The 26,943-nt window shown below is 35.4% G+C and overlaps 1 protein-coding gene across 1 annotated transcript in view; it reads right to left on the bottom strand.

Annotated features, from left to right (window-relative positions):
- ASCC3 (activating signal cointegrator 1 complex subunit 3) overlaps nt 1-26,943 on the bottom strand; it is a 333,322-nt gene that overhangs the window by 142,079 nt on the left and 164,300 nt on the right. The window contains exons 14-16 of the mRNA XM_082633455.1: nt 19,579-19,713; nt 1,586-1,777; nt 1,054-1,278 (exon numbers count right to left, since the gene is read on the bottom strand). Of these exons, the coding sequence (XP_082489581.1) occupies nt 1,054-1,278; nt 1,586-1,777; nt 19,579-19,713 (552 nt within the window). The remainder of the gene's footprint in view (nt 1-1,053; nt 1,279-1,585; nt 1,778-19,578; nt 19,714-26,943) is intronic.

Genomic DNA, 26,943 nt, shown 5'->3' with positions numbered 1-26,943 from the left:
TATCTAGGCTTCCAGGGTCTGCTATTTAAATCTTAACACAATAATGGTGACTATACAAGTCACCTGTGAAACTGCTCTCATAGGTGACATTAATTTCTTATCTACAGAGTCTTATTAGTGAAAGTGTTATCTTTGTACCTCTGAGAAAAGGAAATAATTTTCTTTTTTAGCAGTGTATGAAAATGTCAAGGTTTATCTTGACTGCGGCTTTTTAATGTAAATGTTTGAGCCTAACTGAATTCCTAACATGTGATGTCAGTCAGAATTCTGATAGGGTCCAGTAAAATTTGGCCTTAAAGCATACGTCTCCTGAAAATGAAAGGTATAACAAAAATATTATTTTACACAATGGTAGAAAGGTGGTCAACATAAGTTACTGTGATAATTTTATTTTAAGATCTTAAAGTATAGGGACTAAACTCATATGTGCTTGCTCTTCTCCAGAGTATTTACTGGAAGGTTTTACATGTAAAGCTAACCTATAACTATTTGTGAATGGTTGTTATGGTTGAAAATTCTAGAATTAAAACAATAAAAGTAATCCTGAGTAAAAAAAAAAAAAAAAAAAAAACCACAAACACACATCACACACGAAATAAACTATAATACTGTAGCTCAATTTAAGCAATCATATTTTCTATAGCAAAGTTAATCAAATGATCTAAGACAGAAGAGCATTATTAACCTTATAAAAACTTTATAAAATACTTCATAATAAACTTTATTAAAGTGCAGTACAGATATAGTTGTTGTTATTGCTATTTCTGTTTCCCTAGTTTGTATAGCTTTGGTTAGATTTCTGTCCTATAACAAAACCTCATGATTTAAAAGTATAGTCTTTAAGCAATGAGCTCTTATCAGTTATCATTTGCATTCTATATTGCTCTGAACTAATCAATAATATTGCCATTCCACCTCTTGTGTCTTATGACTGCATATGAAATAAAATCTATTATTAAATACCATGAAATAGCAATCAACTCAAACTTTATTTTTCTTGGTCATTCTTGAAGCTGATGATTCTATTCCAACCTTTAACTCATTAGATCTTACCTCTGCATTTAGGTTATCTGCAAGGCTTTCCAGAAACTGACTCTCAATTGGGTTTTGTTGAGTGAGCAAAGAGAGGTAATGGCTGAGTTTATCATGGGTTGTTATGATGATTCCTTCCCCAAATTTGTCAAATTGTGGTCTTCCAGCTCGACCAAATATCTGCATGACATCTAAAATTCCAAGGTCAACAAAGGAGCCTCTTTTTGCAGCATATATTTGTGTTCCCTAGATGAGGAAAAGTTAATAAAAATTTACATAAACACACACAAACATAATCCTGATGAGCTGAATACTGAAATTAGGCAAATATGGCAAGATCTCAAAAGTGTACTTTAACTAATCCTTTCATCATCTGTGATAGCATTAAATTTTCACAATATAAACTAGATTCTTTTGGAGAATATAGTTCTGACCTTATATAAATAACATTCAAAGTCACTGAAGCAGCCAAATCAATATTTTCAAATAAATCAATCCACAGGTTTGTTTTAAGATACCACAAATCCATGCGCAAAGGAAGGTAAGCTCTCACCTTAATAATAACAGCATGAGCAGGAAGATTGACACCCCAGGCTAATGTAGCTGTACAGACTAGGACTTTGATATGCCCATTAAAAAACAAGCTTTCAACCAAATTTCTGTCCTGCCGAAGTATTCCTGCATGATGAATACTAAAACCATCTGGAAATAATTCTCGTACTTGTTTATTTCTTGACTTTTGCACCTAGAGTAGGTATCAACAAAACATAAAAGTGTTATTTAGCATTTAAAAGCAATTGTTATTTATCATCTCTTGAATGAGTTTATCAAAGAGAGAACAGAATTATTTTTAAGTATCTCAAGGTCTTACTAAGTCTTAGTATATAATGCTTTACACAAAATCATTAAAAATTACATTTCCTCTATCTTAAAAAACAGGTAACCCTGAACATGGCACAAAATCCAAAAGGAAAGAAGGCAAAAGCAAGTGTCTCTTTCACTCAGGTGTCCTCTTCTTGCAATCAATCAGTATTACCTACTTCCTATCCTTTAAAAAAACTCTATTAAAAATAAGCATAAATCTCAGTGGCTTCCAACTCATTCAGAGTAAAGGCCAGAGTCCTTAGGATGCAAGACCTACAGAAATCATTCCCATTTCTGAACCTCACTTACTTACTCAGGCCAGACACAAGAGCTGGCTTTTTCTCTTAAGTGCCCCCCAACCTTTTTTTTGTTTGTTTTGACAAATCCACATCCGCCTCAGGGTCTTTACACTTTCTGTTCCAGACCCACTGCCTTGGAAGCCTTTCCCCCTTACTGAGATGCCCCTGGTTCCGCGGGACATGCGCTCCTTCTCATAGTAAGAGCCAATAAACCCAACTGTGCTTCCCTGACACCTGTGTTCCTGCTGATCTCTGACAGGAGGGCACCGGCCACCTGTCTTAGCTCCTCAACTTTAAATCTGCCCTGAATATACTAACTTCGCTTCTGAGGTCTGTTCTTTGGCCTGGTCTGACCTCAGATGTGGGATATGGTCCACTTATCTGCAATCTGTATAAGTGTCACAGCAGATCTTACAAAATCCACTGACGACTCACTGTACAACGGGGAAATTTTTTCTGCAAAATTAAAGACTACGGATTAACAGAAGTGTTCATACAGTCAAAGCTTCTGTTTGGGCATCACATCCTGTGCTTATTTGCTACTGCTCTGAAAATTTCACTATCAACATCTTGATAGCTTCTTTTGAAACAGCGTTTTCCATAGTTTTCACGTAAGGAGCACTACACTGGCAGGGAATGGGGTTCTAGTACAGTCACACTGATTATCTCTAAGGTTACTTAAAATTTTTAACTTCTAAATTAATAATAATTAACTATGAAAATGGTCTAAGAAAACTGCGCTCCATGAACTCTGCTACAGACATAAAATGGAAGGGAAAACATTAACAAACCGCACCATCTAGTGGCCAGCCAAGTAAATAACAACTTAGAATTTTGAGCCTTGTTGAGTCCCAAGCAAAATACACATATACACAAAAAAGTTATCTTCATTAAGTTTCAAGGGAAGGGTATTATTTCATTTTTGTGCCGTGTGGTCAGCCTCTTAGAAATAATTGTATAAATACACTTTATTATTAACTACATTTGGATCGTATTGCCTTAACTTCCATCTTTTCAGACGTGTGTTATTGTCAGTCTCACAAATACGGGCTCCACGTTATGGAGTATTTGCATATATTTGCATATAACAGAACTCCCTCATGGGGTCAAGGTAGAAGAAGGAAAAACACTTCACCTACTTCATTTCTTCGCTAATATTCATGAGTGAACATTCAGAGCTAACAGAGGAAACTAAAAAAATACTGCTTGGAGACAGTCAGAAAAAAATCATACTGCTGGATGGCTCTTTGTTTTGGGTGAATCTGCTGTCCGTGGACCCCTGCGCTGGAATATCCTGATGTGCTTGTTATAAATGAAGATTCTCAGTCAACATCCAGTTGAGGTAAGACTTGGCTTGTGACACCAGTGACACAGTAAGAAGCTGAATGCAGGAAATATGTAACTGCGGTGAAAAATATTCTTATAAGGTAGCAGGTAGATCATGGGGTGCTGACACATCACCTCCAACTCTGACCAGGTGGGTTCAACCAGCTTGTTCTCTGTAAGCAACCAAGAAGTGCCAGGAGTCACTTCGCCTTTGTCTCTATTCCTGCTCACATTCTGTGCATTGCTTTTTTTATTGATTCATTAGAGACATGAAGTGACAACAATCTTAAAATAAGACTGGGTTGTTCATTCTCAACTGTCTTTGAATCTGAATCTGCCATTTGTGATCTAGCCTAGTTCACAGGACAAATAAACAAGAAATCCTGGGGAGGAGGCCCAGGGATGAGTACGTTTTAAAATCTTATTTAAAAAATTATCATACAGTAAAATTCTCTTTCCACTTTGGTGTACAGTCCTACGAATTTTGGCATATGTTCAAATTGTGTAACCACCATAATAATCAGGATACAAAACTGTTCCTTTACCCCCCTTAAATTCTCTTGTTATTCCTTTATAGTTAAACCCTCCCCACTTACAACTCCTGGCACCCCCTGATCTGTTCCCCATCCCTAATTTATAGGATAGAGTAAAGTTGTGCTCTCAGAAAACATCATACTTGAAATACTTATGTAACTAAATAAGAATATAATAAATAAGTAAATCAAGCATCTAATTCATAAATCTATAAAAAAATATAACAAAGCCAAGGAAAAAAGGAGAAATGCCCTAATAAAGTTAAAATAGAATCTGATTTTTAAGATGTGAAATTGATAAGTAAACATAAAAACTCTAATTTAAAAAAAAATAAATAAAAATAGACAATGTCTATTACTGGACAGCAGGAGTTGGCAAATTATGTGCCCACTGCCTGTTTTGTAAATAAAGTTTTATTGAAACACAGCCATATCAGTTTGTTTACATATTGTCTATGGCTGATTTTGAGCTACAATAGGGGAGTTGAGGAGTGTGACAGACACCATATGTTTGCAGGCTTAAAATACTTAATGTCTAGGCTTTAAGTAAAAGGAGATACATAGTGGAAAACAAACACAACAGCACAAGCACAAAGACACAAAATTAGTAATGTGAAAAAGAAGTGTTCAGAAATATATCACAATTTTAAAGAATCAGAAGAGTATTCTGAAAAATTCAATATATTCCATTATTAAAAATGTTTGGAACAGATGATTTTCTAGGAAAATGTTACTAACATTTATATTAAAAGTGATAGAAAATTATAATAAAAGCAATGGAAGAAAATGTAAAGGCTAACATCTAGGCTTTCATACTTTTTAAGGACAAATTAATTCTACTGTTACTAAGAGGCCCTAGAGCACAGAAATAGAAGTCTAAAAATTAATCTTACAGAGGCAGTGTAATAGCACTGATATTAAAACCTGATAAAGCAGCAGAAAACAAAATACAATAGAGAAATCTCTCTTAAGAATATTAATCCAAATAGTAAAGAGTTTTAGAAAACAGAATTCACCAGTGCATTAAAACAATATACCACAACTAAGTAAATTAAACCCCAGAATGCAAGGGCACTATACCTATAAATATATTAACATATTTATTAATAAGTCAAAGGAGAAAAAACGTATGATCATCTCCAGGCACTGAAGTCTCACAAAAGATCACATTCAATCTTGATGAGCAGAGGTGACAAAACATCGATTTCAAATCACACTGAATCATAAAACATTAGGTGTATATCAATTTAAGTTAGGAACAAGGCAAAGATGTTTACAATCAGCTTACCAATGTCCTAGACAATGGAATTAGACATGAGAAAATAATAAAAAGTAGAAATACTGGAACAGAAGAGGTCAAAGCAATTATTAGTTGCAGATGAAATAAACATTTATTTAGAAAACTGAGGATTAATTAAAAACTACTAACTAAAATAATGATTGATTCAGAAAGGTGACAGTCCCCCAAATCAATATTTTTAAAAAGTCTTTCTGTATATAAACAATAACTTGTTAGAAAATAAAAGGGAAGAAAATAGCACATTTATAAAAGCCGTCAAAAACGAAAAAACAAGAAATAGGTAGCACCTACATGAAGAAAGCATTATTATACTGCTGAAGGACATTCAAGAAATGAAATGATACGCTTTGCTTTTGAGATGGGAAAACTTGATTTGGTGAAAATACCAATTCTCAGTAACTTAATCTGTAAATCAATGCACTAACTCAACTAAAAGATAAACGTTATTTCTTGGAAGTGATACTGAAGTTCATCCTTAAAAGTAAACCTGTATATCCAGGAAAAATTCTAAAATTGAAGAATAATCAGGATGCTTATCCCAATCACATATTAAAAATATTAAAAAAACAAACAAGTATTGTAAAGCAATTATACTCCAATAAAGATGTTAAAAAAACAAACAAATAAGTAAAATAGTTTGATACCAGAGAAGAGACAATAAGATCAAGGAAATAGAAAACAAAGTTCAGAAACTGACTCAGGCAAATGTGAGAATTTGGAATTTGGAATGTGAGAATAAACAGGAAGTATTCAGAAATGCCTTTGCTGGGGGAGATCATCAAGAAGATGTGACCACCAGTTTGACCCACAAGCTGGGCCCAAGCAATCAGAGGCTCCTCATCCCTTCTCCTGTCCTTGGAATGTGCACTCTGCTTGCCTTCACTTAGAGGCTGCCCAAGGACACAGCCCTTAGACAGAAATGAGGTGTTGTCTGTGCACATGACTAAACCCCGTTAAGGCCTCTATATAAACTTTTAAGATTGTGGCAGGTGGGTGCGGAGATCTACTTGTATATAAGTTCCCTCAATTATTAAACCTGCCACCCACCAATCTGGAGTGGCCTGCCTCTTTCTTAAGTCTTTCCTTGTCCTCTGTGTTTTGGGGCCAGTTTCACATTACACCCAGAAAGGTCCTGAGGAGACTGCAAATCAACACCATTACTATATGCAATAAGTTCTAGATGGATCAAAGATTTAATAATGAAAATTAAAAACTCAAAAAGGGCTGGAGGAAGGCTTCCCTGGTGGTGCAGTGGTTGAGAGTCGCCTGCTGATGCAGGGGACACGGGTTTGTGCCCTGGTCCGGGAAGATCCCACATGCCGCACAGTGGCTGGGCCAGTGGGCCACGGCCGCTGAGCCTGTGGATCCGGAGCCTGTGCTCCGCAACGGGAGAGGCCACAACAGTGAGAGGCCTGCATACCGCAAAAAAAAAAAAAAGGGCTGGAGGAAATCAAGATGAGTGAATGCGATCTTTATAAGCAAGACAAAGCCCAAATACTGTAAATAAACTGAAAAAAATCTCATTATGGTAAACATATTCATAAATTAATAAAAATAAAAATCAAAGATTAAGTAGGAAAAATGTTTGTAATACATATAACAGTACATGCAATTTATAGAAAAAGAAATTCAAATGGCAAGTATGAAAAATGCTCAGCTTCACTCATAGAGAAATGCCAGTCAAAATAATAACGAATTACCATTTTTTGCCTATTAATCTGTCATAATCTCAAAAACTCTAATGCTGTTCAGTGCTGGCAAAGTTAGGTGGGAGGAAGTTACTGTTCCAGGAAATATAAGTTGGAACAATCTCTTCAGTGGGCAATTCAGGACCACTCATTCACCAAAATTTTAAATGCATGTACCGTGTTGATAAATAAATTCCACTGCCAGGAAGTTTCCCAGTGGACATCACTGCAACTGCCGAGAGTGTGAGCAAGAATGTTTACTGCAGCACTGTTTACAATACAACATAACTAGAAACAACGAAAGTATCCATCGAGACAGACTGGGTAAATGAATTAAGATAATGTCCACCCTGGGGCACACTATGCCGTTGTTAAAAGAATGAATCAGATCTTTCAGTGTTGATCTGGAAAGATTTCCACGATGTATTACTAAGTGAAAAAAGTATGAGACATAAAAGTGTGACTAACACGATCTAATTTTTTCATACTGAAACTCACATGCAGACACACACAATGGCAGTTTGTACAAAACCTTCCCTTGAAAGAAACATAAATGGAAGAAGGTTTTTAATAGGAGTTTTATTTGGAGAAATCAATGGAGAAAGATGGTTAAGACCATGAGTTATGAAGCTAAACTTATTACAAGATGCCTGCTGCTTCCTCAAGTATCAGAACAGGTGTTGTTTTCCACCTGTTTTTTCAGGGTGAACTATACCTGGAGTCCGGGCTTTGTTAGTCTCTGCAGGACTGGAGGGGTATAATTCACCCTGTTCACATTGTCTGAACAGAGCATTGGATTCTCCGAGAAAGCCATTTGAGATCCAATACTATATACTCACTGGATAAAGTATCTCTATACATAGAAATTCAGCACAAAAGAACACCAGCTGTGAAAGGTAAAGGGAGTCAGGTGTGTAGTAGAATTGTGTAAACTTGTTTTCCTCAGTCTTTATATTTCCACTTGTCACAAGTGAACTTCCCATACAGGGCTTTATTGTCAGTAAAATTAGAATAGAATGGACAACTGCTAAGAATCCATTAGCACACAGAGGCTACTAAATTTTTTCCCCTAGTGAAAGCATGCCCCAAGCTTCCTTCTATGACTTTACATGTCTTTTTCCTACCTATGACACAGAAAATCAGTATGAGTACTTTTTAAAATGAATAAGGTTAAAATGTAACCACTTCCCAAAGTTGACTTCCAAACTAACACAAATACATACATGATTAAAGAACGAAGACTGACAGCAAGTAACTGAAGATATTAAAAGAAAACAAATTAGTTTTTTCCTCCATAAGATAAAAAAATATATAGAACTAACACAAGACCTTCAGCTCAGTTACAAACCCTGCATGAAAGAACAATAAGAAATGGCATAAATAATTCAGTGACCTTTGTAAGCCTTCTGAGGTAATTTATCTTGATAAGGTATGCTTTAATGTGGATTATTTTAAATCCATTAGGAAGAAATAACTTAACAGTCATTATAAAAACTAAAATTTAACCAGAAGGAGGCAAATGGTTTCTCCCAAATGATACCATTATTTTTTCACAATTACTAGTGAGTATGCCTTATCAATATCGGAAAAAATATTATAGAGTCCTCATCTTTGGTATGTGCAATTTTTATCATTCAATAAAGTTATAAAGTTCATCAGTGGACCTGCTTACATTGTTAGGAGCATAAACCAATACCTGGCTTATCTTTTGACAAGGGAGTTTAGAGATCTAAGGAGTATCATCTTTCCCCATCCTTTCTCTTTTTCTCTTTCAAAGCTCTTATTCCACTTTAAACCCTTATCACCGAGACATCTGAAATCGCTCCTCTGGCGTCCACACCAAGAGAGCCAAGAACGGCAATGCTCTGTGTTCCATGAGTCTTTCAGAAGGAAACACATCATACCTCCCACCCAGTTCTCAGGATAAGGCCTATTAGCCATCTGTTCACACGATCAACAAAATCTAGCTATGATCAGAACTTCTGAGGATCATGTTAAAATTTTAGGGTCTTAGTTCCAGATACTCTGATTCTGACAGCTGCCATGGAAACATGGGGAACCAATGCCCTATTATACTATTGTTCCCATAATACTTGGTATTTCTTCGCTCTTGAGTCGGTTCCCTACTTCCTCTACTATTTCTTCACCTTAGGTATGAAATTCTTCACTCTATTCTCTGGAACTGCCACTCAGTAATAAGGAAACTATATCAACCTCATCTCCCACCCTGCCTTAACTGAAACTTGACTCTTTTCCATGGACTCTTGTTTTCCATGCATATCTTTCAAGTGGTGGGGGATGATCTCTCTCTTCCCTCTCACCATTTCCAGGTCAGCCTGTACTAACTTTTTACAAAAACCTCTGTTCCTTTAAGGGTCAGTATATCTGCTATGTCACCTGTTACCCTACCTTATCCAATGAAGACTCCATACATATGGCTCCTACTCTTCCTGTCTATCCCATTTCCTATCATGATCCTCGGTGACAGTATTTTCCATGTGGACATCTAAAACCCTCGCTCTTCAATTCCTTGACACCCTCATTTCCACTGACATCTCCTCTGTCCCATCTTAGCCATCCCAACGATTGTATTCTAGGCCTGTCATCAACCCACAACTGTACTACTTCCAAAACCAAAATCGCTAGTACAAACACCTCAATTTCTGACCAAAGATTCCTATATGTCAAGCATGCCCAACTAATTTTTTCTAAGCTCTTTATCATTAATGATACTTCCAGATCACAATTCCTCTACTTTCTTAATATTCATCAGCAGCACGCCCTCTCCATCCCTGCCCCAGTCTTTATTCTGGTTCTTCTTCCGGTGCAGATAACACAGTCCAAGATGTTAATCACATTCCTGCCAATTTCTTAAACTCATCTGCCCTTTTGCCATATAAGACTGGCAGAATGTCAAACTCAGATGACCCAAGGTAGCTAATGCTTAAGAAAAATTACATACAAGGGCAACTAGAGACCAGTCTAAATCCATGATCACAATCTCAACATGTTGGAAAGCAATTCTGTGATGTCTTTATGGTCAGTTTGTTGTCACATGTCTCACAAAGTCTACATTACGCATTGACTGGCTCTCCACAAACTTCTCACCACCTTGTTATCCTTGACTCTTAGAGAATGACCTTAACAACTACTTCACAAGGAAAATACAATACGTCACAGGAAGCTCCCTTATCTTCCTGCCATACACCTAAAACCTATTTGCATCAGAACCCATCTCTCTAACTTTCTCTTCTGTTTTTTTAAATTTTATTATTTATTTTTTTATTTTTTTTACATCTTTATTGGAGTATAATTGCTTTACAATGGTGTGTTAGTTTCTGCTTTATAACAAAGTGAATCAGTTATATATCTACATATGTACCCATATCTCTTCCCTCTTGCGTCTCCCTCCCACCCACCCTCCCTCTCCCACCCTCCCTCTCCCACCCCTCTAGGTGGTCACAAAGCACCTAGCTGATCTCCCTGTGCTATGCGGCTGCTTCCCACTAGCTATCTATTTTACATTTGGTAGTGTATACATGTCCATGCCACTCTCTCACTTTGTCACAGCTTACCCTTCCCCCTCCCCATATCCTCAAGTCCATTCTCTAGTAGGTCTGTGTCTTTATTCCTGTCTTACTCCTAGATTCTTCATGACATTTTTTTTTCTTAAATTCCATATATAGTGTTAGCATAAGGTATTTGTCTTTCTGTAGTGCCCTAACTCCTATTTAAGGAAAATCTCTACTTCTTCTTTGGATCCCATGCCTCTTGAAAATTCTCAGGACTCTTATAGGTTATCTGTGGTCTCTTTCCTTTCCTACATGAATAATCAATCAATTTTAATCCTTTTTCACTCTCTCTTGAATAGTTTCCACAGAATATAAGCATATCATTTCCACCTTGAAAAGAAAAATAGTATGTCTACCTTTCTGAGTACTATTTCATATTTTCTAGATACTATCCATTTTCCTTCTATATATAAATTAAGTTCTCAAAATTGATGTTTACACTTTAATCTACATTCATCAGCCAGCTTAATCTAGTTTTTGCTCTTCACTCTGGGAGTGAAAAGGCCCTGAATAAGGTCACCAATATCCTCCACGTGGCTATGTACAGTGTATTTTGCAGCCCTCACATTACTTGACCACTCACTGCAGGAATCAGTATAGATGATCTCTTTCCTCTCTTTGAAATGCTCTTTTCCTTGGCCTCTATGACATTTACTCCAGGGTATACTCCAGTGTTTGGAGGCTCCTCTGCTGGCTCATTCTCCTCTAATCATTAAATATCAGAATTCCTCAAGACTTGGTCGTAGGCTCTTTTACCACTCATATCCACTTCTATGGTTTTCCCACTCCAAAACAGACTGAGCTTCTGATACATTAGACTTACATATCCATCCAGATGCTTACTCTACATCTCTAAGTATCCCAGGCACCTCATCTCAGCACATCCAAATGGAATTCATGATCTGTACCCTTCCCTCCAAAGTAATCCTTCTCTACTACTTTTTCCTCATAAATGACCCAACTAACCATTCAACAGTATTAAGCCAGACATCTTTTAGAAGCCAGAAAACTTCCAGATCTCTCTTCCTCAACCCTTCATACCCCATTAACTACCAAGTCAATCAATTCTATTTCCTAAATATGCCCCAATGAATCCACATCTCTAACTGGTATTCCCATTCTCTCCTGCCCTGCCTGTGTGTAGTGATCTTTCTTAAAAGCACAACCCTGTTAGGAAAATTACTTGTTTTGTGTGCTCAAATTGTCATTTTATTTTTATATTATTAGTTGAGGGAAATACAGTTAATGACATGCCACTCCCTTCCTCAAACTTCTCTAATCATAACCCATTTCTTTTAAGATAAAATACCTGATCTGTAACATGACAAACAGGGCCCTCACAATCTGGTCCTTGCCTACAATATTAGACTCATGCTATAAACATGGCATCTACCACTCCCCATCATTCTCTACGTTTCTTAGTCACTCTGATTTTATCCACATCCTTCAATGTGCTATTGCTTTTCTGGTGTCAGAGACTTTTCCTAGAACATTCTTCTGCTGTCCTTTGCTTTGTGTACATATCTCACCTTAAATGTCACTGTGCTAGCTAAGCGTCCTCCCAATTTTACTTTCTTTTAGCACTTAATGCCTCTTTATTATTTAATACAATGTAATTAAAATCAATTATTTAATTAGTTGTTAGTCTTTCTGTTCAGCCAGAACATAAGTTCCATAAAAATAAATGGGCAGCTACTTTTTTTCTTCCAAAATATATTTCCATTCCCAATTAACGCAAAGAATGTTAATCAGCATGCAAGTCCCACCTCCTTCAATGAGGCCTTCTTGTATTGCATGAGCCAGAAGGTAAAATCTGTACTTCCCAGATCTCTTGTAGTCAGGGTATTGGATACAAAAATCCATTCTGCTAATTAAATGCACTCATGCAAGATCTAGGCAATGGAAGTGAAGAGGAAACCATTTTCTGCTGTTTTCTTTTGCTGGCAAGCAAAATCTTGGAGAAATGAGGCTTAAAAGTTATAATGGATGTATTATATATTTAAAATTTGGTTTTCCAGCATGTTCATGAACGATGAAAGGTACCCAGTAGCAGGTGTAGCTTCTACACGCTGGACCACCACCATGGTTTGGCTGCTGGTTCTTAAACTCAACAGTTCCAGTGGTAGTTGCCTGACTTCTACAACTCCGATCTTTATAAACATTCTAGGAATTACCTAACTTCTTTTCACAAAATTATTTTCTATTTAAAATATAAGTACAATGGTTTGTTTCCTTTAATGAATCCTGATTGATACAACACAACTTTCTCAATCCACTTTAAACAGGTTGACAGCAGAGTTTATCTATCTTGATACCTATTGATCCACTATAGTGACTGCTAGGTAGCTTACATTCAGTAAATATTCACTGAGTGACTACCATTAAAAACAGTTTGAGGTTTATGTGTATATAGTCAATTCACAATGACACAGACTAGCCTAATTCCCATAACCAATTTCCATATGTCATTCTAGCTGTGTGAATTATGTACTTTAACTGGGGAGAAAGAAGTACCGTGTCCCCTGTTCCATGTTATAATCCTTGAAAGATGGTCTTGATATCCCATATGAGCTACCCTGGTATTAACTACAACCCAATTATACAGACACAAGTCAGCATTCTAGAGAGAGCACCCTAATCAGTAGAAGAGAACTCTCATCTAAAATTGTATTCTTCATACCCATTTGGCCATTTTAAAATAAATGCTGAAATAAAAAAATAAAAAGAAAATCACTGTGAAATGTGATTTTGCTCTTTAAATTTTATCAATACAAATCTCTGTACCAATAGGGTTTAGAAATCTTTACTTATATAATCTATATGTGTTGTTTTTTTTTTTGCGGTACGCGGGCCTCTCACTGTTGTGGCCTCTCCTGTTGCGGAGCACAGGCTCCGGACGCACAGGCTCAGTGGCCATGGCTCACGGGCCCAGCTGCTCCGCGGCATGTGGGATCTTCCCGGACAGGGGCACGAACCCGTGTCCCCTGCATCGGCAGGCGGACTCTCAACCACTGCGCCACCAGGGAAGCCCAATCTATATGTTTTTAAAATGGTTTTCCTACTAAAATATTTTCAAATGAGAGAGCAATAATATTCTAATATACATACTTTTCCAAAACAGCAAGGTTCTTTAACAAGATGTATAAACTTGTTTTAAGAAATTTATTGTATGTTTCTAAAATACATCTTAAAGCACAGGAACAAAAATTGCTGCAATCAAGGCTACTTAAATAAAGATAAAATTCCAATGCTACTTTCTGTGTTTCTTAAAAAGGGTCTCACTAAAGAAGCTCCTTGACATGGGTCATGGTAATAATTTTTTGAAAATCACACCTAAAGCACAAGCAACAAAATAAAAAATAAACAAGCGGGACTACATCAAACTAAAAAGCTTTCACCCAGCAAAAGAAATTGACAAAGTAAAAAGACAACCTATAGAATGGGAAAAAATATTTGCAAACCATATATCTGATAAGGGGTTAATAACCAAAGTATATAAAGAACTCATTAAACTCAATAGCAAATAACAAAATAATCTAATTAAAAATGGGCAAAGGGCCTAAAGAGACATTTTTCCAAAGAAGATGGCCATGGCCAACAGGCACATAAAAAGAAGCTCAACAGCACTAGTCAGTCTTTGGGGAAATGCAAATAAAAGCACAATGACATATCATCTCACACTCGTCAGAATGTCAGAATGGCTATCATCAAAAAGAGAAGAGATAACAAATGCCAGTGAAGATGTGGAGAAAAGGGAACTCTTGTGAACTCACTGTTGGTGGGAACGTAAATTGGTGCAGTCACTATGAAAAACAGTATGGAGGTTCATCAAAAAATTAAAAATAGAACTACCATATGATCCAGCAATTCCACTTCTGGGAAGATATTCAAAGGAAACAAAAACAGTTGGAAAGATATCTAAAACCCCATGTTCATAGCAGCATTATATACAATAGCCAAGACATGGAAACGACCTAAGTATCCAGCAATGAATGAATGAATAACAAATTTGTGATACAAACACACACACACAGACACACACACACACATACACACACAGTGGATTATTATTTCGCCATCCATAAAAAAATGAGGAAATCCTACCATTTGCTACAATACACATGGGCCTTCAAGGTTTGCCTGGGTTCAAAATCTTTATTCTAAAGAGCCTATTTCCCTTTGAAAATGAAAAAATCCAATTAACCACTGAAATCTATTTTTTATTAATTTTCTTTCATTTTACTTAAAAAATTAATATACTTATAACATTCTTTCTATGTGGTTACAAACAGACAGTAGAATTAATACATTAGCCTCCTAAAGGAAAGGAGGTTGATATGCCTGAGGAAAGAATAAACTCTGAGACAACAGTTTACACTTATTTAAAGTAAAAAAACAAGAGAAAGGGGACTCTTAGGTACTTGCTACTCTCTTTAGCTAACAGATATCATCTATTCCAGGAAGAGGAAATTCTAATTTTATTTGGTTATACTGACACTGGAAAGCTGCTAAACCAGAAATAATTAAAGCTATCAATATTATCAGATTACTTACATCAAAGCCAAATTCCTATAATTTAGGCAAAGGCTAAAGCTAACCTATGAAAGCAGGCGATGGTTGGTAGATCTAGATAATAATAAAAAGTCATAAAATGATACTTTAAGGTAGCTTGAGGGTACATATTATTACTCGATTTTTCCTAGTGTTCTGATTTGTTTAACAGATATTCCTAATCACTACATTCATGAGGCTTGCTGCATGACAGACTGTATCTATCTATAAGGAAAACTTTTAATATCACTAATATATGTAAAAAATCGAACATCAGTGCCTATTAATCAGAGAAATACCATACAGGGTGGGTGGGAATATCCATTCTAGTTCTAGAATATTTAAAGCCTGTTAAAAGTTTTGTCCCTAAAGGCAAGAATTTATTTGACTGAGATGGAGAATGAAACAGAATCTGAAGATTCTAATTGGAATAATTCATTCAACTTAAAATTAAAATTATAATTAAAAACAACGGGGACTTCCCTGGTGGTCCGGTGGTAAAGAATCCGCCTTCCAATGCAGGGAACGCGGGTTCGATTCCTGATTGGGGAACTAAGATCCCACATGCCACAGGGCAACTAAGCCTACACGCCATAACTACTGAGCACGTGTGTCTCAACTAGAGCCCACGTGCCGCAAACTACAAAGCCCATGCGCTCTGGAACACAGGCGCCACAACTACAGAGCCCACCTGCCCTGGAGCCTGCCTGCCACAACTAGAGGGAAGCCCGCATGCCACAATGAAAGATCCCGCATGCCTCAACAAAGATCTTGCGTGGCGCAACTAAGACCCGATGCAGCCAAAAATAAAATAAATAAATAATAAATAAATCTTAAAAAACAAACAAATAATGGTTTAATAATGAAAATGTCTGTATCTCTAATGATATATTTCTATGTATAAATGCAAGCTGCTACTGTTCCCTAAGGTATGTTCTATCTTACAGAAAACAGTGGTTTCTTAAGAGAGTTTCTTTGTGGGAGAAGGCAAAAAGTAATATGCAAAGTAAGCTTCTAGAAGGAGATTTCCAGAATATGATATGCAATGTTTTATCATTCTTCAGCTAGTTTCCAAAATAATTTCATATATCATTTCATTTGTTTCTCATAGTAAACTACTAGAATAGGTATTATTTACCCCATTATTACTCCATTTGATAGAAGAAAAAGTATCTTTAAGAAATGTTTAGGTGCTTAAGGCCACAGGGCTTCTAGAGGTGAAGTCACAGCCAGAGCTTTTTGCTAATGTGTCCTCTTACTTTGGGCCTCTTTTGTAATTCCTCAGACACTCCCTTCCCCAGGGAGAACTGCAAGCTCCATCTCTGTAGCTTAATCTACCCTTGGGGTATTTCACTTTCTTTTCCCTATTTTCCTGTTTCAGTGGACAATTTGGAAATATAGTTGCTTGTTCAGCTGGGAGTAAATTTGATATCAAAGATAGGAATGGTATGAGGGGTCGTGAAGTATAACCGTTACTTACTGGAAAGAAATGACTGATCTTCAGCTGTGGCTAAGGCACAGACACAGCCTCATTATGTACGCACACTGCCCTCCCCCACCCCCGCCCCCCACACACAGAGAAAAAGAATCCTTAATGGAGTTTTATTTATTATTTATACAAATAAAGTTACAGTGTGTTGAATAAAACTGTGAAGAAATGCTTTTAAAAACCATACTTGCTGAGTCAGGAATTGAGATGGTTACTTTAAACACTTAGGGATAAAGGATCACTGTGGCAGGGAAGGGATTTAGTTTTATTTCCATTAACAGGAGTCAGGAGGCTAAATTTCTATGTACTACCATAGCAAACTTACCTTCTAATTTTATTTTAATGTTCTGAGTACTTAATTTCCTATTTTTCAAAAACATCAGAAGAAATATCACCTGCCATCATCGTAATAGCATCCTTAGAATTAATTGCTAGTAAGTTAATACCATTCAAGTTTAAAAGGCACTTCAAGAAATAGGAACAAACATTCAACTTTAGATTTAGAAGAATAATCTAAAATTCTGGAGCTTCGAGAAAACATCCAGAAAGATTACCTTATCTTTTGTTATAAATAATTTTCACTGTGCAGGGGCCAACTGTTTTGAATCTCTCTTTCGGAGAAATGAGGGATATAGCTGAGCTGAAGAAATGTTCTTCCATTTTATTAAAGGAAAAAAAAAAGACTCAAAGCTCTAAAGGCTTTAAAAGTCACAGGTTGGATATGTTCTGTTTGCTTTTGAACAAACAGGATGCACTGTAGTGAAAAGAGTAGACTTTGGAGTCAGTCTGGTTCAAATCATAGCTCCACTTATTACATGGGAGTCTCTGGGAAAATTATTCTCTTTTCTCAGTTTCCTTATCTGTAAAATGGGGATAAGAATCTTTAAAGGACAGAATAGTGGTAGAGAGCAAATGAGAAAACTAAAGTAAGAACATCTCTTAATAATGTCTGCCTCCAAGAAACAAAGGCAAAAAAAAAAAAAGTAATTTTGGGGTACTTACTATCAGCCAAATGCTATACTAAAGAGTATGATGGTGAATAGGACAGCATTCCTTGAAAACATGTACTTATTAATAATGTCCGTGGAATCCATTCTTGTTAAAAAAAAACATCAGTAATAACAGGTGGGTCAGGATAAAAATCAAGTATAATGAAAATATCAAAAAAGAAAGGTATAATAAAATGACTAGGGACTTTCAAGTCTCCATGTTTTTTTCAGCATAGTGATCTGTCATTATACGTTTGGTGACATGATCTTAAATAAATATCATTTGAAAATGCCTCTACATAAATTATTTCTATATGCTTTAGAGTATTTCATGCTATATTTGAATTACTTATACACAAATGCCATATCAAGAGATAATAATAGTACAAACCTACATCATAGGTTGTTGTGAACACTGAATGAGTTATAGAAAGCAATGAAAACAATGCCTGGCCCAAGTAAACTCTGATAAATATTGAATATTATTATTATAACAACGAAACAATAAACCTGCATGATTTAGAATAGCAATAACTCTCAGAACTGAGCGGTATAAAATAACCAGAAATCCACAAGGTGGCTCTCAAGGCTTGGCTTTTAAACACAATAGAGCTGCTTTGTATTTCCAAAGAAATGAAACAAGACCTTTCATAATTCACCATTATGAATGCCGACCTGACTTTTCAAAGACTCTCATAAATTCATAATAAATAACTGGAAGAATACAAAGCTGCATAATAGGTGGTATGTAATAGAAAACTTTATAAAGCAAAAAAAAAGAAAAAAATGAATAAATTTTGTAGTTACACTGAAAGAGAATCTGACATTCAAAACAACCTGCATCAGATGATCATAGTCAGAATTTAAAATCTCAATATAAAATGGTGAAATTTAGAGCACAATCCTAATAACTAAATACATTTTACTAAAATGGTAAATGTGACGGTGCACAGCACAATGCCTGGCAGCTGTTCAGCAAATATCAGTTGAACCTTAAGTTATGCATAGAAAATATTTTGAAGATACTATCATTTTATGTCTATAGTTTTTTTATTTAAAAATTTATTTTTATAGCTTTAAATCAGGGCAAAATTTTCTGCAAAGGGAGAGAGTACTTTAGGCTTTGTGAGCCATATAATCCCGGCAGCAAGTACTGAATTCTTCCCTTGTGTGTAAAGAAGCAGCCACAGAAGACAAAGGAAGGGCTCTGACTGTTTTCTAATAAAACTAATTACAAAAACAGGTTGCCACCTTTGGCCCTCGGGCTGTAGTTTGCCCACTCTTGATCTAAATCATTACTTGATACAATTAAATAAAACCTTTTATAAATATTAGAATACTATTGATATTCAAATTACCTAGAGATGTGCCTCTCAAGCTGTAACGTGCATAAATCATTTGGGGATCAAGTAGAAATGCAGATTATGATGTGGTAAGTCTCAGGTGAGGCCTGAGGCTCTGCGTTTCTAATGAGGACCCAGACTTTTTAGGTCCTTTGAGCGTACAGTGAGTGGCAAGGCAGCTGTTCTGAACCTTTTTGGTCTCAAACTTTCACTCTCAAAAAGAGCTTCTGTTTATGTAAGTTACATCTGTCATGTTAACCTTAGAAATTAAAAAAAAAAATTATCTATTATATCTTTAAAAGAACCATAATCCATTAGATGTTAATGTATTTTATAAAATATAACTATTTTATGCTTTAACTATGGGACTAAACACTACAATTATAATCATATAGAAAAAAGTGATAATTGGACACAACATGCATTCGGATCCTTTGAAAGTCAAGAAAAAAGTCAAAATTATAACATGATAAATCTGTAAAATTAACTTATTGGAAACTAGAAACCATGGATCTTTCATATATAAAATATCTGCTATATCTGGCACATTATGTGTTTTAGTTCTTGTATTGTGCTGTCATTTGTTCCCTACCTGTTTTTCTGCATGTCCATATTCAGGTCCTTGAGGAGGTAAAAAGTAGGAAATCTGGCCATTATTCTTGGCTCTTTCTATTAGAGACATAGCCGTTCTTACAGTGGCATTTCGCGCATGTACAAACACCATCACCTAAAATAAAGGAAAGCAGTTTATTTAATACTCAAATTCATTAAAAGATGGCTTAATACTAGTCTGGAAATCACCCTATATAAATGACTATTAATTTTTCAAAATAAACCCCCAGTTTATGAATACTTCAACATTTGCTTATTTTAGAACAAAGTATATATAGGATAAAGGCAAGTTAAGTAAAATTCAATAACATAGCTTTATTTATTATTAGTCTATAATTGGCAGAAATCAGAATGAAATTAATGGATTATATAAAATGTGGAACTTAATTTGTGCATTTCTCTTCTGAAGACATGATTCATTAACACAATCATATCTTATGAGGACAGAGTATAAAAATATACTAGAGCCTTATTTCTCCACAGTCAATGAAATTGCCAGTATAAAGATGTTTAAAGAAACTGGAAACAATAAAGACCACTCTTCCTTGGACAAAATCATGTCTAAGAACAACCATTTAGAATAGAGTTTAGGGGACTACTGGAGATGAAAAAGCTTCTAGAGAGGTACTTGGAATTTTCTGTTCTGGCAGACCTTCCTGTGGAATTATTCACAAAGCGACTGTGGAAATCTGAATTAGGGGGAAGGTGAGGGATGCTTTGTCAAGAAGAAGTGGGAAAAAAGTCCTTCCAGGGACAGTAGTCAGGAAGAATGTGAAGGCAAATGAAGAGAATAAAATCAGGAAGTAACTAGCAGTCTGCATTTGCTGCCTGTCAGGGCCTGCCTTCTCTCCTCTGTGATGTTTCTTCTTTGGCTTCCACCTCCCTGTCCCCTCCCTCCATAGCTCAGCCCCAGCCTTCCCAAAGAGCCATGACTAATTCCTAATTCTTGCCTGTCTTCCCAGTGTCTCTCCATGTTCTTCTGTCAATTGTTTTCCCAGAAGCTGGAACTTTGGTGTTATTTGCAGGCTACACACTTAGAAGGACACGCAACATTGTTTTTAGTCAGGGAATTAATAGGTTCATGAGAGTTGACCTGAGTAAGAGAAGATCATTTTGAGGACAAACAAAAGTGAAAAAGGGAAGGAGGCCTGGGCTTTGACCAGAAAGGAGACAGAATGACAAAGATCTAGAGCACATGCTGTATAATTAACCCATAGTAATCTTATAATTAGCCCATAGTAAACTTGTCAAAGGGAATGTTCCACATATAGGATCTGATAAAATTCATAGTAGAGTAAAACCTCAGATAACCATCATTCAAGAAACTGGAATACTTAACTAATATTCTTTTAGGGTGTATTCAAAGTAAAGGAGAGAAAATAATCTGGAGAAGACCAGAAGTGCCTCAATGAAAATCTCCCAAAGTGTTTAGAGAAAGTAAAACAAGCACTGCAAGTCATCTGGAGAAACTGAACATAAGTTAATCACAGCCTTCAAAGACATAAAGCTTGAGACTTCACATTTTATCAGAGCTCTAACTTATTTTCTGATACCAATGTGATTTGAAAAGAAATATGATCAAAAGAGTACTTCTAAAGAGTACGCTACTAAAATTTATTTCAGAAAGTTTCGTGGATACTTAGAAAATTTTTTGTTTTCCTTATTTTCAACCCCTGCCAAAAACCAAATCTGCTTTTCACAGGCTCTCTAGCTTTCTGGGGAATCATCTTTACCTCACAGGATGTCAAGAGACTGCCATTTAAGTTCACTGTGATATTTTCATAATTCCTGACATCAGCTATTTAATACTAAGTTAGATGGAAGATTCTATTAACCATAATGCCTTGCTGAAGCTCCACCAATTCAGAATCTGTCAAATTCTACCATCCTGTCTTTCTACAAGGTAGGAACATTTCAACTACGAGTTTCTTTTTAAAGGGGAAGGCAGATTATTTTCTTTTATATAAAAATAAATCTGATCATACACAAAACCTCATTTACCCCCAACATTAAATTTTAAGAAAAATCTTAATTAAAATGACATTACTTATTATTTTATTAATTTATTTATTCATTCAAATGTTTCTGAGCATGCAGTCACTACCAAGCCCTGAGAAAACTCCTATGAAAAAGAGAGACAAGGTCCCTGCCCTCATGGAGATGGGAATCTTGTATGATGGATTAAATAAGCACAAAATAATTTTTACTTAAAATGTATTTACTGGACATGTGTGTGTGAAAAATACTGTTAGAAGGAGAGATATGAAATGGATAAGACATGGTCCCTTCTTCTATACAATTTAAGGAGGGAGATAAAACTAGACATAATTTAGGGAGCTGATCCAAAAGACGGATGGAGTGCGGGTAACACGGGAATGCTAAACATGGAGACAGCTGGTCTCCTTCACTCATCCATGTCACGACATTTACACATACCTCCTGCATGCCAAACAGTGGCCAAAGCACCAGGGATACCATGATGAATATGTTCCAAGGCACCAAATTGGAACTCTATGGTTACGGCAAGAGAGAATCACTAGGAATCAGCCCTAGCTGGCTGTGGAAGCAGGATGCAGTCTGCATGGAGGAGGCTAAATACACTAGTCTAGAGTATTTACCCTTGGTAATTTTAGTGTGTTAGCTTGAAGAAGTACGTTTTTGTTCAAAGTTTCTTACACTGAGGCCCAGGGACCACTTCATCAGAATTATTGCTGGGGCCTGTTGAAACAGATTTCTGAGTCCTCCCCTAAAACCAACTGAGTAAAAATATCTAGCAGTGGGGTCTAAACATTGAATTATTAACGACTATCGAAATCTCCACTGTACTACTGTGTGAAATTAGTTAATGGTTACCACCAACTTAGTTTTCTTCTTCTAAGTTAAAAGAAGTTCAAAGGAAACATAAATAAAACATATATAATACCACCATTACAAAGATTCCCTAATAACCCATCTTTATTTACCTATACATATGAAACATCAGGGATTATTAAGATATTTTATATAACCACTATAGCCCCAAGATCATTCTCCAGATAGGCTAGGGTTTTATAATACAACCAGATTTCTATTCTCCATAATTCAAATGGCACATTATGTAAATCCCATTAAAATAACAGATATGGAGAACATAAGGGAAAATAAAATATGACCCTAAATCTTAATTATTTAAGTCTGACTTGTCAACTTATCACTTTGCAAATTATTTTCTACTGCAGCCAAGAGAAATACTGGTTACAACTAAAGTAGCAATTTCTTTTTATTAAAGAATCCATCATGTCTTGTTCAGTAAAATAAACTCTTTTTCTTATTAAGAATTTTCTGTCTAGAGGCTCCAACAGAGGCCATTACAAGGTTTTGGGTCTCTATAAACATACTTGATTTTATGGTTTGTTAATTTGGTTAATTAATTTAAATAGACTCATATAAAAATTATAACTAACAGAGAGGACAGCCCTGTTTCATATGGCAGAAATAACTACTAATTAATCTTAGAAACGCTGTTGGTAACCAAACAGCAGTTAAATGGGCGTGTTTCTAAAATAAGATTAGAACAGTAGATTCAACTCAATAATGTTGGTAAATTTTGACTGTTTTGTAAAACTTTATATTTTTATTCGAGGTTTGTTAGGTTAATGCAATTAAAATATTTTATATACTTATTTTTTGTTTAAAAAGTCATTTAGTTAAAAAATGTATGATGGAATCAGTCCTGGACTGGAAAAGAAAGTATGTGAATCTGAGTTCTGGTCCTGTTATTTGACTTATCAAAGAAAGTGTTCTTCAAATGAGATGCTGATTAAAATTAATGAAAAGTAAAAGTTCAGATAATGATCATTCAAAAAACCAAAATGCCAAAGTAACTGATATTGTTTCAGTGTATTCAAATGAGAGAAGGACATATTATTTTAAAAAGACCAAAAATTCTACGTTGAAATATTGTTAAATAGCAGTGTGATTTAGAACAAATTATTTAACCTCTTTGATCTTTATTTCCTCTAGTACATAGATAGTTACTAGAGTCATAGGATTATGGTAAGGATTAAAGGATATCGTGTAAGTGAAACACTGCATTTAGTAAAACAACAGCTCTCAAATTTTAGAATGCATCAAAATCACCTGGCAGGCTTGTTAAAAACACAAACTGCTGCTCCTTCCCTCTACCCCCTTTATAATTAAGTAGGTCTGAGGCAAGACATGAATTTGCATTTCTAACAGGTTCAAAGGAGATGCTAAAACTCTTTGTACAGGAACTTGGAGACTTCCTCAGAGCTGGTAAGTATTAACACCATGATAAGGGTAATAAGCATTAAGAAAATTAACTTGACCTAAAAGACTAAGTGGTTAGATCAGTGAATGAATATTATAAATTGACACCTATATAAACATTTATTCCTCACTTATGCAAGCGTGTGTGCATATCTAACACCACAAAAAACAATTTAAAAGAACACTTATCCCTTAACAACCTTTGTAAGGGTGTTGTGCCAGATGAACTAGGAATAAAACAATCAGTAGAAATATTTAAGCCTGATATTATTTTAGAACTGGAGGGAGGAGGCCAAAGATTGTCAAATCTTGAATCAAATTCCCTTCTCTAGAAATTTCCACTAAGAAGGAAGAATAAGAATCGAAATACCTGGAAAAAATACATGGCAGATAGATGTCCCACAGGAAATGCTGCTGAGAAATAATGTTTTATAATTTATGGTATTGTCTATTGCAAGTTAAAGAATGAGGCTTGAGGATGAGGAAGTTTATGTCATGGTGTTTATGTTTTCACTCTAACCAGCACAGCCATTTATTTGTTTTGTTCTCAATTCTTCCCAACTTTCTTAACCCAGGACCCTCAAGAGAATTAAGCCCCGATGACCTAAACAAATAGTGATTCTAAAATGTGTCCCCAGACTAGCATCCTCTGGAAACCTGTTACAACTACAAATTAATAGCGTCACCCCATATCTGAGCCAAAAACTCTGAGGCTGGGACCCAGCAATCTGGTTTAATAAGCCATTAATAAGATGAATGTTAAAATTTGAGCACCCAGTGAAATGGCATCCATTGTATGTAAAAAGCAAAAACAAAAACAAAACCCCCCAAACCTGTCCTCTGTGCATTTAAAATGGTTCTTTAAGTACTATCTTTGGGAGACTGAAGAAAAGAGCCAAATCATTTTCCATGTTCTATAGTCTGAATGAGGAGTGCCGCTGCCGGTATATTTCAGATTTATATACCACAAGGGCATGTAGGCAACAAAACAGTTTTTATTGCTGTGATTATATTACCCTATCTGTGATATTAAGTAAATTCAATTTTAAGAGGCTTCATTCTGATTGCTGTGAATCAGTTCTCATTTTAGGTCTGCCAATACTGACCAGCTAAAGACATTTAGGTCATCTGAAGATCTTTTCACACCAGTACCCAGTTTCCTCATTTATTTTTTCATTTGCGTAGTATTCCTTTACTTAGAAATACCACAATTTACTTAACCAGTCCTTGTTTAATGGACATTTATGTTGTTCCCAATCCTTTCTTACTTAAAGCAATGCTGTAATAAATAACTCTGTACACAAGTCATTTCACAATTTTGTGGATATTTTCATAGAAGTGGAATTGTTGGGTCAAAGTATATATGATCATTGAACTATGTCCCTATTCTGAATATTGTCTGTTTTATTATTGGGCATTTTTTTTCTTATTAATTTGTAGGTGTTCTTACAATACAGAAGATAGTTTTGTCTTTTTCTATATTGCAAATATTTTGTTCTAGTCTATGCTTTATCTTTTGAATTTATTTATGATATCTTATTCAGTATGGAAATAGTTAATTTTTCTTTAAATCTGCCAGGATTTTTCTCTATGACTTCTGGGAAATTCATAGGCAAGAAAGTGAAAATAGTCATAAACATATGAAAAGGTGCTAAACTTCAGTAGCACTGTGTGGCTCTGGAAATCCAGTGGTGGGCACAAGCAGAGTTGGATTTTGCTCTTGTACACGCACAAACACACATATCTATCTGCAAAGATATCTACAAAGATATCCATAATATAGTGCCACATAAAAAAATATCAAGTTGAAGAACAATTTCCATAGTATTATTCTGAGTATATTATAAAGGGTGTGTGTGTGTGTTTAAAAATAGGGAGATATGGATGGAAACCCACCAAAGTAATTACCTCACAAATGAAAATGGGATGGGGAGTATAAAAAGATAATGTGTTCTCTGTATATCTTATATTGCTTATCTTACCCATTGAAACAAGCCTTAATAGTTTTATGAATATATAAATTATATTGAACAGGAGAAATGATCAGTGATGAGGTTATAATAGTATATTTATAATATACTATTGTACTACCATATTTGATGTGATTATTTTATTGCTAAGGGATTTACGGTGTCAAAGTAAAACTTTAAAGAACACATATTTAACAATGAACTTAGAAGGGTGGTAGTGGTACTTTTGATCGAAGAGACACATTTATCTTGTTTTAGTTCACCTGGAAATGCTTTAAGAAGAAAAAAGAGACATGGTCTAGCAGAAGAAAATAAATAGTACTTCCTGGAAAAGTATACAGAGGTCAAAGGCACAGAGAAGATAGCAAATCCATATGGATTTGGTGAATACTGGCTCTAGGCAGAAATGGACAAGTAGACAGAGGAGCAGTAATAGCTGGAAAGGCAAAATACAACCTCATTACAAAATGTATACTTACGAGAAAATTCACTCAAGAGTCAGAAAAAAATGATACCACTAAAAGCAATACTTGAAAAATTATTTTTATGTTAGACAAAGATTTTAAACTGAGCAGTTAAAGAGAATGCCATCATCATGAAAAAACATGAATTTTTGTAAAGGAATATACATTACATGTTGATAAAAAAAATTATGACTCAAGGAAGTGTAAAAGAAAAAGGTGGATAAAACATAGGAAAAACCTAAAGATGATTTTGGAATGTAAATTGATAGAACAATGGACAGGACAATTTTAAAAGGCTGGGGTTATTAAAAGAAAAAAGGTGGCCCTGTTTTTTATGAAGAGTGAAGATGAGCGAGAAAGCACTTAGGGAGGTCTCCCTGAGAAATAGTGTGATTGTTTGAGACAGATCTTATAAAAAGAACTCTGATTTAAACATTTTAAAATATAGCTTTGTAGCCAATAAACTACCTGAAACATTGGTACAAATCTATAAAAGTCACTTAAAAAAAGAAAAAAGAGAGAAAGAAAAGAAGAAACCCTTATACCTACATGGGGGGAGATGATGCTACTATTATGGTTAAATTAAAATCATAAAAATTTCCCTGACGATTCTAGGTACAAGTGATACTTTATTTTTTGAGC

Source organism: Mesoplodon mirus (genome assembly GCF_964341445.2).
Source record: "Mesoplodon mirus genome assembly, chromosome: 10".
Taxonomy (NCBI): Eukaryota; Metazoa; Chordata; class Mammalia; order Artiodactyla; family Ziphiidae; genus Mesoplodon; species Mesoplodon mirus.
The sequence above is the reverse complement of the archived record's forward strand: the minus strand, read 5'-3'. Positions and strand labels throughout refer to the sequence as shown.